Consider the following 13747-nt stretch of genomic DNA (forward strand, 5'->3'; position numbering starts at 1 on the left):
AACTTCAATTACACATTGGAAAAAAATGAAAGAAAAGTAGAAGAAAAGATAGGGAAGACGAGAGAAAAAATCAGAAAACAAATTATCAATCTTAAGTTTATTGTTAGATTTGATATAAAATTTATCTTTTTTTCACCTTATTTTTTTCCTCTCTCCACCTTTCCTCGCCTCTTCTTTTCTTTCATATCTTCAAACAAAAAATGTCAACGTCTACATTACTGTCAGTGACCACACCCTCGATCAAATTAAATTTCAAATTAGGCGAGCAATGGTAGCTAGTTTTTGCACGCTTTCTCAAATGTCGTGCTCTGTAGAGGAATTAGAAACATATGCATATTCGCCACCGATAGTGGCAGGGTCTTTTGACTAGTGATCAAATAACTTCTTTTGTGAACAAAATTGATAAACCTACCAAGAAATCAAGCAAGCACGTACTGTGGGGTCAAAACAAATTAATACTCATTTAATCCTTATTTTTTAAGTTAAGTAGTCGTTTAATTCTTATATTTTAAAAAATATCTTAAGACACCGATACTATTAAATATTTGACACTCTTATTCTTTTTATAATAATTTTAGAAAAATATTATTGGTAACAATAATAAAAAATGTTAATTTATCAAATTAACACTAAAATTAAAATAAAAATTAAAGTGATTTTTAATTATTATTTTACTTTTAGGATTAATTTGGTAATATTATAAGTATGTCCTTGGTTAATATTATAATGTTAGCCTTACTATTATTAATATGTGTTTACTTTGTCTTGTAATCGTGATAGGCTTTTTCAAGTTACTAAAATACCCTCAGTTAAATTATGTCTTCATTCCCTAATAAAATGATAAGTAGCAGTAATTTTAGAATGAAATAGATGCACTTTTATTATAATGTTAACCTTATTATTATTATTTTTTATATGAATTAGTTGTTATAAATATAACCAACCATACAAATAACATATAAAATAAAGTCCATTAATAATACACGAATGAGATACATATAACATGTAAAATTATATAATTGGATAGTTGCATGACCACGTCGATGATAAAATCTAATCAAGACGTGTTCCACTTTCTAACCCGTGTTGTATACTTCGGGTAATTAAGTGTCTAAATATGCACACCGCAACTGTAGATAGGAAAAAATTGCAGTTGTAGGGCACAGCCAAAGGATAGTGACATACATCAGGAAATTAAATTAGCCTCAGACTTTTCAAATAACCCGAAAGACAAGCTGTCGGATTAATTTATTTTGAAATGTTCAAGTTTTTATTTGTTATCAATGTGGAATTTTTTGGTTTTTTTTGCCTTCCAATATGGTTCATAGACATGGTCATCATTTTCCTCTATAAAACGGCCGCTACGAAATGTTGTTGGTATATCACACTTTTGCATTTTCATTTTTCTCCACGCATGGCTAAATTCTTTAACTCTCCCAATACCCCTTCAATGGCTTCCGTGATCATCTTACTTCTGGGGATGCTAATCGCTACCCTGGACACAACAAGTATGTATCTTTCTCGAGAAAACGATCAAAATCTCCATGTTCTTCATCAAAAGTTAATTATTTCCTCCATGCTGTAAAATTCATCAGAACCATCCTTGACCGAATGATTTTTTTAAGTTGTTTTTTTTTTTACTAACTACTCCAGTTCGAAACCTAAAAGAAATATATTAGTTTGACTTCTGTCCACGCCTTACATTTAAAAAAGAAGAAAGAGAGGCATCAAAATCAATTTTGAGTTTTAGTGTTTTACCACGTCATGAGTAGTTAGTAAAATAAACAAAACAAGCTAAAAATTAATAGAAATTTTTAAAAGACAGATTTTGAACATGAGGTGCTAAATGATTAATTTACTGAAATCAACACCGTCCTTTGATCATTTTCGCTTTATATATATGAATTAATATTATTCATTACTATATGTTTTTAATTTTTTTTAATAAAAGTTTTTAATTTGTTGATTCTATATGTATATTACATATATATTGCAGGTGCTCAAATAGGTGTTTGTTATGGAATGCTTGGTGACAACTTGCCATCAAAACCAGATGTCATAGCTCTCTATAACCAAAATAACATCAGAAGAATGAGACTCTATGATCCAAACAAAGAAGCTCTCGAAGCTCTCCGTGGCTCCAACATTGAAGTCATGCTGGGCGTTCCCAACGATTTTGACCTCCTCCGAAGAATTGCTTCCAATCAAGCCGAAGCAAATACCTGGGTCCAAGACAACGTCCAAAATTTTGTTAACAATGTCAAGTTCAAATATATTGCTGTAGGAAATGAAGCAAAACCAGGAGACGACTTTGCGCAGTATCTTGTACCCGCCATGAGAAACATACAAAACGCCATTAACGGAGCTAACCTTGGAAGCCAAATCAAAGTTTCCACAGCCATTGCATTCGGAGCTCTTGATAAATCCTCTCCGCCGTCAGCTGGCTCCTTTAATCAAGATTACAGACCAATTCTCGATCCCCTCATTACCTTCCTTAACGAAAACAATTCCCCGTTGCTTGTTAACTTGTACCCTTACTTTGCCATCGTTGGTGACCGTCAAATATCTCTTGATTATGCACTATTTAGGTCCCAACAACCGGTTGTTTCGGACCCTCCGTTGAGTTACCAGAATCTTTTTGATGCCCAGTTGGATGCTACTTACGCTGCGTTGGAGAAAGCCGGTGGGGGCTCGTTGGATATTGTGATATCGGAGAGTGGGTGGCCGACGGCAGGTGGTGACGGAGCGTTAACGAATGTCGATAATGCAAGGACTTATAATAATAACTTGATACAGCATGTGAAGCAAGGATCACCAAAGAAGCCAAGGCCTATTGAGACTTACATTTTTGCTATGTTTGATGAGAAGGATAAAAAGGGAGATGAGATTGAGAGGCATTGGGGACTTTTTTCTCCAGATAAGCAGACTAAATACCAAGTTAATTTTAATTAATTAACCAAATCAGAGTAGCTGCATGCGGCAGCAGATTTGAAGTTAAATTTGTAATGGAATAAATTATTGCACAATATGTATTAGTAATCAAGAGTTTGCATCATCACCTTGCATCGGTGCACGAGGCCAAATTTCATTATCAATAATGTCATGGTTACGGTATTTAATTATATATCACTGCCTCTTTCAATTTTTGAATAGCTTAATTAACATGCAATGTAATTTTTCCTTGGCCATTGTGCAATGTAAAAACGCCCCCACAATACCAAATTAATTTCAACTAGTAAGAGCACAACAGTGAATTAAGCAAAATTAAAGGGCACTTCCTTTTTAAATATTATATGTATGAATCAAAACCATGCACATATTTGAATCTCAAACATCCTGTAGTAGTCCAAGTCTCCAAAAGATCGATATTATTTAGCTAGGAAGAAAAAAAGAACAGAGCAATCCCACTTTGTTTAATATATAAATAAATAAAGTTAATTAAAAAGGACGGCAAAAAAATTTTTCCCTGGGTATTGAAAGCACAGAGACACGTGGCAGTATCCGGAGCCCTTCAAAACGTCAAAGTCAATGAAGTAAACGGGCAACTACCGGGCAACTACAAATGAACCTACCGGGTAGTAAACGAAGTCCAGGCACAAATGAACCTACCGGGCAACTACAAAGTGAGCTCGTTTAACCATCCAATAACCATGCGGTCTATCTTAAAAGTCAACGAGCTTAAATCATAACATTGTACGTTGTACTACACTGAATTGAGATCTGTTCTTTAATCTATTTTAAAGGCCATGTCAAATTTAAACCCGATCACAGGTAACATCCAACCCAAATGGACTTAGCAGTTAGCACGTTGGTTTGGGATCGGCCTGATGTCCCATTGAGTGCTTTTAACACACCTCTATAGTACTTATAACACCCAATTCCAAATTTTAAACCCAAAATTAAAACCAACCATCATGCTATTTAAAAAAAAAAAAAATCAACTATCGTGATATAAAACTTCACCCTAAAAAAATATATTTCTTTTAACTTTTTTTAAAATAATTGATATATAAAAATCCTAAAATTTTAACTAATTTTCTCTTTGTTACCTAATTTTTTATTTCTGTAACTCTAAATTATCATAAGTTTATTACTACAATTATTTTTCAATTAAAATTTAAAATATAAGTATAAATTATAAAATAGAGATGGGTATAAGAAAATTTGTTAGAAGAATAATTTATTTAAATTTTTAATTAAATTTCCTTTCAAGACCAAAACGGGTGTGAAGGGGCCTTCTAGATCTAGAGTGTGAAAAATATTCTCTCGCCAACAAAATTTGATTTATGATTTTCTTGACATGATATAAGATATATATAAGAGTTTGCGGTTCCATATGTATGATGTATCACCTTACATGTAAGGGATCATGTTAGATCATAGACATTCATGACTACATGGTCTCTAATGTTTCTCACACTATATAATATAAGGGTAGAGTTATTTTCACTCTAAAAATTAGTATGAATACTCTATTATTTGAAACACTCATATAATTTTTTAAAAATAATTTTTTTCTTTTTATGTCTGTCAAACCTTTTAAATTAATTATCTTTTATTTACTATATACACCTATAAAAATATTCAATTCACCAAAAAAAAATAATAATAACAAGAAGAAGACATCTTTAATTCTTTTGGTAGAAAATATTTCATGTACTTATTCAAATCCATCAAATTAAAAAAGAACAAAAAAAAAGCTCATTTTCTTGAACAAACAAAGAGGAAATAATTTAAATTCCAAATTTATTATTTATCTAACCCTGACACAGCTTCAATTTTAAAAATTAATTAGTCGTGCAATCAAGCTGCAAGTTAGGTGAAGAAGAAGCTATATGTGAAAGTGCCATAAAAAGATTATTTAAATAGAAGAAGCATAGATGCATGAGATGAAACTAATTTTAGGAAGAAATCATTAACGTTAACGAATCATCACCAGATTTTGCCAACGTAACAGCAGATTGGTAGATGTCATGAAAGCTGAAAATTGATTGGAGTAATTAATAAAAGTTTATTTACTCAATCAAAAGGGTACGTAGTAGCTTCTTCGCAAATATTTATAAAAGTTTAGGATTTAAGGTAGAAGACCGTTTATATGTTAAAAGATTGAATTTACTAATTATATGAGTATCTAAAGTGATTACATTTTATTTACGTAAAGAAAATTAATAAATTATGAGTATTTTTTTTATCAAATTATTTTATTAAAATAAGAGTGCTCAAAATAAATTTTAGAGTGTAAAATGTCCCATTCATAGTACAATTACGGGCAATAATACCTAAAAAAAAATTGGAACATTAGTGCATATTATAGTTTTTTTTCTTTTTTCTAGAACCTCAAAAGTGAGAGGAAATAAAATTAAAGAGAAAAAAATGATATTACAATCAGGGTGGGACATCAAAACCTTACCCAAAAAAAAGAAAAAAAAAAGTGATCACAGAAAACAAACTAACACATAACTGTTAAAACCTATTCTTAAAATAACGCATCCTATCATTAGTACGTATTATAGGTTACAAAGATTGTCAATTTTTCCCATACTGTAATCAATATATACCATTTATTCCCCTGTTGTTTTATAATAATTAATAACCACTTGACAGCATAAATTTACAATATTATCCTTATTTTCAAATACACTCTTGTTCATATTTATTACAGATTAAATAAATCACATGAATGAAAATTAAAATAAAAAATTAAGTATTAAAAATAAGAAATATATGTTTTAATGTAAAAAAATTAATAATAAAATATTTTTCTTGTATTTTTTAATTTTATAAACATTTTCTTATAATAAATATATAAGAAACTTATTATAAAATGATAAAAAAATTATTACAAGAAAACTTGAATGATAAATAAACATTATTAAAAATAAAATATTTTTTGTACTTTTTATATTTAATTTTAAAATATTATAAAAACTTATTAGAAGAAAATGTTTACAAAATAAAAAAGTACAAGAAAACATTTTATTATTAACTTTTTTCACATCAAAACATAAATTTGTTGTTTTTAATACTTATTTTTTTAATTCAATTTCTATTCATATGATTTATTTAATTTATAATAAATATGAATAAAAAAGTATTTGAAAATAGGGGTAATATTATAAACTATTGTGGGCAGGAGGGTTATTGGCTATTATAAAAATAATAAGAGGGTAAATAGTATATATTAATTATAGTAGGTGGGAAATTGGCAATCTCCCTTATAAGTGATTGTCTCATGAAAGATAATAATTTTCTCTTAGCACAAAATAACTAGTTATAATTTATGATCTCTCTCTCTCTATATATATATATGTGTGTGTGTGTGTGTGTACAGAAATGGAGCCAGCATGGGACCAGCTAGGGCTGGCTTTTAATTTTTTTTATGATTATATTAAAAAATTATATTTTATTTGTTATTTATGAAAAATGCCTCAGCTAAATTTTAAAATATTTCATACTGTCCCTAGTTTAAATTTCTAATTCTAAATAATTTAATTAGTTATTAACATTTCATAAAACTCGATTAAAGACATGAGAACAAATGTTAAAATAAAAGACAATCATAACAAAATGTTAGTATAATGGTTAATGGACCAGACTGTAATCTTTTTGTTTTCTATTCAAGCAAAATCAATTATTTGGTCTTTCAACATTGATCCATAAGTTATAAGTCTACCTAATTCTGATTTTTAATTTTTTGATTAATCTTTTGTCTAGTTTTAAATTCTATAATTTTATCATGCATTCATGTTTGCTCTGTGTGTTGCAATATATGAATATTTTTGTTATTATTAAAAGATTTTAAGAGCAAATTCAACAATAACCTAGTCTTGTCTATTGAAAAATACATTTTTACTTATATTGATAATGAAACTATCATACATTATTTTCAACTCATAAAATCCTATTGAGGAGTTTTCAATGAGAACAATTGTAATAAGTAAATTTATTATTAATGAATATTATAGTTGTAATGTTATATATTGTTATCTAAATTTTTAGAAATGTATTATACTTTAAATAGGGTTTCAATTAGATGCATGCAGACGCACTCTATAAGGAGCACGATTGTGCATGCGGCAAGCTCCCATTTGGAGTTTGTGGGGCCCACAACACAGTTTTCCAAATGAGGACTTAACACACGCGCAATCGTGCATTCGAGTCATGTTTGATTTTAAATGTGCCCCAGCTGGATCAAAATTCTGGCTATGTCCTTGTCTATGTATGTATGTATGTGGAACAATATATTCCTATTATTTCAAGGTAATTGCTAGAAATGCTCTAACTTAGAGTATTACTAATTAGATCCAATGACAGTAAAAGGTGCTCTAAGTTGGAGTTTCTCCAATATAGTTAACATTTAATTGTATTTATCTCCATATATAGTCTTTAGATATACATTTACTTATAAACTATAGTGGTTAATCAGTCTTCCACCAGTCTACAATTAAACATCAACCGTCCATCCATGATCCACTTACCCCGTTATCCCGAGGCGGAGGCCTACTTATATTTATATGTATTTTTATATTATAAGTTATTGCCAATGACATATTATATAGTTTCACGTCAGCTGTTAGTGTCTATATATTGTGTTATATAAATATATCATACCCGAAGCAACCACAATCAAGAACTGGAAAAAGCAACCTAAGTACTTGTGCAGAAGCTAGTAGATACTTTTTCTGATTTGAAGAATATGGAAACTATCTGTGCAGGTATTTCATCAGGGCAAAGTTAAGTTGAATTCCAATTATAATTGTTTATATTAATATATGCATTTATGAAAAAATTTCATGATTTGAAATTTTCAGGTAATAATGAATGGTCAGAGGCTAGCATTGCTCCTTTGCTGGCTATATTATTGATGATGTGATGATGAGTGACAATCTTAATCTTCTCATACTCTCTCAATATATGAAAGAAATCCTGAAGAGTCTGGTTAAGTACAATGTTATTTTTTTTTTATATTTTATTTAATTAAATAAAGGATATGATGGACACTATAGCTTAAAAATTGTGTGAGTTCCTGTCGGTTTGCTTCAATAATAAGATCTCCTGACATATATATAAGACATTTTCTTGTTTACATTCATATACTTTGTTTTCCTTAAACTAAATAAATAAAACTTTTGTGTGTCAGTTAGCTACTTAAGTCTGTTATGATGACGCCCTCTCTTCTTGAATACCATCTTAAAACAAACTGCACGCATGTTAGTTTTGAAACTTAGTTTACTTACAAACTGATACAGTATGATTTAATTGGCTCAAGTGATAATTATAAAGTCCTATTATTTTTCATTGAAATGGTGAAATTCTATTGGTGGCAAATCAGATTAAATACAAACCAAGTATGTCAGTAGTTAAATAAGTATAACATTACTCAAAATTTAAAAAGAAATTATGTTTCATTTTTTGATAAACCTTAATAAATATATTAAAAGAAAGCAACATAAACTTTGTATATTTTAATCATTATGTAATAAAATAGTACTTTTGTAATAGAATTTACCAAATGCACATAGTTTAATTTTTAAACACACAACAACAACATCAACACAGTCTACTAAATGTTGAGCTGCTTTTTTAATTAACAGGTTATTTTATTTGCACAATTGATAATTTCATCAGCGAACGCAGTCTTAAACTATCCCTAAACACTATTTTTTTTTTTTAAATGAGAAATTAACATTGGCTAAGCGAGAGAAGCTTTATTTGCGTAAAAAGACAAAGCGAATACAAGACAAGGGGATGCAATGAGCGTTAGTTACCCGTCAGTTCTGTAAAAGAAGCAACAAAAAAGATAGGTGAATGCCAATAGCAAAACGAACAAAGTCAGAGAGATCTATAATTGATGAAAACATTGGCGTCTTTAGAAATCTCCATTGGTGGCGAGTTCCACCAGCTCATGACAACCAACATCACCGAAAGTAGCCAAAATTTTCTCTTCGTAGGTGCAGGAAGAATGCAAAATCTTCCCTGCAGTCCTTCAGACGGTGACAATTGTACCAACTGATTGCGAAGGCTCCATCATTTCCATTTTTTTTAATAATATCATTTTAATAATTTAATGCTACAACCGAATTCGTTTATGTTTATACTCGACCATTGCATGAATTTTTTTATGGGTGGGGTTATTCATATTCTAAAAGTTTTTCTAGATACTCAAATTTTAGTAAAATATTATGTTCTTAAAATACGCATTATCTAAATTACTGTAAAGTGGACAATTTTGTTTCACGGAACAAAAATATATTTCTCGTAACAATTTGCTTATCGTCAAAGCAACAAGATAAAACTACCTTAGCTTAAAAATCAATTTTATGCTTTTTCAGTACTAAGAAAGACATTAACTTTGAATTTTTACTGCTCCCCATAAAAATATTTTTATCTATTTTTGTTTAAGTTTCTTTCAACTGATTCCAAGAAATCCCACCACTTTTATCTGTAACAAAAAAGGCATTAACTCATTTGTTATTGACACGTCAAAAACCAACTATTCGTTTAAGCTAGGAACTTTTTCCCAATTTCATTGATATTCACAAAAACAAACTCCATATATATTTATCTGATTAGTTTCTGGTTTGAGATAATAGATTTTTTGATATTTAACCTAAAAAACTAGACTATTGAGTAGAGTGATCAATCTCCTTATGAAACCAAATAACTTCCTTTACTAGCCAATTTTAGACACCACTTAATAGTATTAATAGTGAAAGTTACATAGGCAATATAGAAAATGTAAATACTCAAAGGACAATTTATAGAAGAAGGCTTTGGGACTTTTTCTTTTTCATATTTTGCAATATTATAATGGCCATGATATTTAGCATATTTACATGAAATAATGGCAAATATCTTTGGCTCATATTTTAATAACTGAAAAGATTCAAGATCATATCTCAAGGATCCTAATGTGATCCTCCTTATTCTATTAATTCACCTGAAGCACCTGCATGGCAGCACGCAGTGGCCACCGATTCAAAATTATTATAGTAATAAGTACAATTATTGGTTAATCAGTGAGCCATTGGACCCATGCAAGCTCTCACGTTATTCACGTAATTGAACAATAGCACATAATCCGTCTTCTACCAATTTACAATTAAGCATCAACCACTGATCCGTCATCCGCTTACCTCGTTGTCACCGACGGCTACTTGAATTTACATATATTTTACTATTATAATTCGTGGCCAATGATATATTTATTATATAGTTTCACGTCGGCTACCTGTGTCTATATATTGTGCTATATCACACCCGAAGACCCCACAATCAAGAACTCGCAAAAGCAACTTAATTACTTGCATAGAAGCTAGCACAGATCTTTTCTGATTGGAGAATATGGAAAATATTAGTGCAGTAATTCAGCAGGGCCTATTACGTTGAATTCCATTTATAATTGTTATATTAATATATTACTTTACGAACAGGTTTTTAGATTTGAAATTTCAGGTAATGATAGCAATGGGCCTTTGGTCCAGTAGAAGAATCTGACACTTACAATATTTAGTGTAAGGGTTCGAGCCTCTATAAAAGTATTTATGGGGGTTATTTACAATCCTCCCTCAATTATCAAATAATTGAGTGGAGCCAGTTTATCCCTCACGAAATATGAGTGAAGTGGACAGTTCTTCATTCACATTTAAGAGAATTTAAAGAATTTGAGCAGCTCTTCAGAGGAGAACATGCCACGAAGAAAGTTTCCATTGTAGAATCTAGAATCTGTTTGTAAATATTAATTATAATACCTGATGTAATATCAGTAACAGTTTTGTATAACAGTATTAAAAAAAAAGAAATTTCAGGTAATGATTCTAATTGTAGAATCTAGAATCTGTTTGTAAATATTAATTGTAATACCTGATGTAATATCAGTAACAGTTTTGTATAACAGTATTAAAAAAAAAAAGAAATTTCAGGTAATGGTGAATGGCCGGAGGATAGCATCAGTCCTTTTCATGGCTGTATTATTGATGATGGGATAGGGAATGACAATCTTAATTTTCTTGTCCCTCAATATGAGAGAAACTCTAATAAAGCTGGTTAAGTGCAATGTTAATGTAAAAGAATGCAATGGGCACCATAGCCTATCAATTGTGTGAGTGCAAGTTGGTTTGCTTTATTTTAAAGGGAAATTATCATTTGCACCACCTTTATTTTACCTTATGTTCATCCAACCACTACAAAATTCTAACATGTACTTTGCACCACCTTTTTTTTCACATTTGTATTAACTAGTCACTTTTGCATTAACAATATTAAATAATTTTAATAAAATGATAATTTTACCCCCAAATAAATTAAAAGACCATTTTATTTTATAAAAACTTTTAAAAATAAAAATATATAATGATAAAAATATCCCTAAATTTAATAAAAATAAATCCCAAAATTAGAATTTTTATTTTTAATAAAAATTATTTTAATATAAAATTATAATTATAAAAATAATTACAAAATTTTGGGATTTAATAAAAATCTCCTAAATTATTAAAATTTTAGGATTTATTCTTTTAAGAAATAAATTCAGTTATTTTAATAAAATTTTATAAAATTATAACTTTTAATAAATAAATTCATTTATTTTTATTAAAATTTTGTAAAATTATAATTTTTAATAAAAATAATATTAAAATTTTGTAAAAACTAAATTTAGTAAAAATCAGTTGAGCACCTCTATTTGAGATTTATTTTTTTATTAAATTTAGGGATATTTTTATGATTATAATTTTTAATTTTAAAAGTTTTTATAACATAAAATAGTTTTTTAATTTATTTGGGGGTAAAATTAATATTTTATTAAAATTATTTAATATTGTTAATGTAAAAGTGGCTAGTTGATACAAATGTGAAAAGAAAGGTGGTATAAAGTACATATTAAAATTTTGTAATGGTTGAATGAAGATAAGATAAAATAAAGATGATGTAATGATAATTTTCCTATTTTAAATAATAAAATCTCTTGAGATATATGTATATATACAATAGATTTTCGTGTTCACTTCCATGTTCTTTGTTTTCTTTAAACTAAATAATTAAAACTGTTGTGTGTCAGTTTGTTATCTAAGTTAGTCATGATTATGCTCACTCTCCATGAATACCTTTTTGAAACAAATTTCGTTTACTAGATTAAAGAGTGTTAGTGGATCCTCCATTGATTTGCGGTTTCTTCTCTCTCAATCTAAAAAAACTTTATTGACGGGAAATAAACTTTATTTAAAGAAATTAACCTTAACAAATCGGGTAAAACTTTATTTAAATAAACGCATAGAAAGCCAAAAGCAAGTAAGGTCGACGAAATAGACCTTACCCCAAGAAAAATTCCCACTGCTAAAATAAAAAAGAGTCAAGGCTTTGTGAGAGAGGCAACCAAAAAAAAAAAAAAAAAAAAAAGATGAGAACCAAAAGCAAACAAGAAAAAGGCCAATGAAATCTATGGTTGGGGAAACCATTAGCATCTTTATTAATAAAGCTTCCAATCTCCACTGGCGGTCAGCTCCAGCAGCTAAATTATGACAACTAACACCGAAATTGCCAAGGCGACTGCTACGTTATCGTTCTCTTTGTAGATGAGGGAAAAATGAAAATTCATACCCTAGACAGTTGTGTCATCTTTTGTGAAGAGTCCATCATTTTAATAGTTTCTTTTTCTGAATAATATTATTTCAATAATTTAATTCTACAGTAAAGTTAATTTATGTTTATACTCGACTGCTGTATGGATTATTTTATATTTACTTTTTTATAAAGTTTATGCAATGTAACGAACAATAATGATGTGCTTACTTAATTTTTATACTTAATTTGAATACCAACTGATATACTATTATTTAATTGGCTTAGGCAATAGTTATAAAGTCTTATCAATTCTTATCTAAATAGTAATATTTCTATTAGTGACACATCAATTGGGATACAAACTAAGTATTCTAGCAGTTGAGTAAGTATGAGATTACTCAAAAATTCCAAAAAAGAAATATTCCTTATATAAATTCTTTTCCAGCTTCATTGATAATATTTGTCTCATTAGCTTCTGGTTCATGACAACAGTGTAATGATGAAAAATTTGTTGAAATGAATACCCTCTAATAGCCCACGCTGATTAATTAAGATGCAGGAAAAATTACTTATTGTCTTTTATCGAACAAATTTAATTCTTATTTGATCAAGTTTTTCTATTTTGATCATTTGTTAGTTGGGCACAAAGAGAGAATATGAATGTAAAGTGAAAAGAGATTTAATTTAGGATAATTTTGTTATTTCTATGAGAGTTTGTTCAGTAAAAATTTATTAAATTTTCAATATAGGTTAGGTGTCTTCAGTAAAAGAGTATTGAAAGTGTGAAAACTTTACGCAAACGATAAGGAAAATGTAAATTCACTGTCGTGTTATTCATGTGGCTAGCCCAAAGACCAAGTTATAAAAGAAAGTTGATAACATAAAAGAAAAGTACCAAGCGCCATGATTTGCGGATTTCCTCATATTTGCAATATTATAATGGCCATGATATTTACCATATGTACATGAAATAAGGGCAAAGAACTTGGCTCATAATTGATTTAATTGAGAAGTTTTAAGCTAATATCTCAAGAATCCTAATCTGATCCTTCTTTGTTTATTGATGCACCTGAAGCGTCTGGATGGCAGTAGTGGCCACCCAGTCACAATTATTATTAGGACTTACTGCAATTATTGGTTAATCAGTGATCCATTGGACCCATACAATCTCCGTCTTCTACCTGTC

At 29.1% G+C, this 13747-nt stretch overlaps 1 protein-coding gene across 1 annotated transcript; it reads left to right on the plus strand.

The window, feature by feature from the left end:
* Positions 1-1287: 1287 nt before the first annotated feature.
* LOC18032019 (glucan endo-1,3-beta-glucosidase) lies at positions 1288-3127 on the plus strand. Its single transcript, XM_006421115.2, has 2 exons — positions 1288-1508; positions 1997-3127. The coding sequence occupies exons 1-2, from the start codon at positions 1331-1333 to the stop codon at positions 2950-2952; spliced, it is 1134 nt and encodes a 377-aa protein (XP_006421178.2). The 5' UTR covers positions 1288-1330; the 3' UTR covers positions 2953-3127.
* The last annotated feature ends 10620 nt before the right edge of the window (positions 3128-13747 follow it).

The sequence above is a fragment of the Citrus clementina genome, unplaced genomic scaffold (assembly GCF_000493195.1).
Source record: "Citrus clementina cultivar Clemenules unplaced genomic scaffold, Citrus_clementina_v1.0 scaffold_9, whole genome shotgun sequence".
Taxonomy (NCBI): Eukaryota; Viridiplantae; Streptophyta; class Magnoliopsida; order Sapindales; family Rutaceae; genus Citrus; species Citrus x clementina.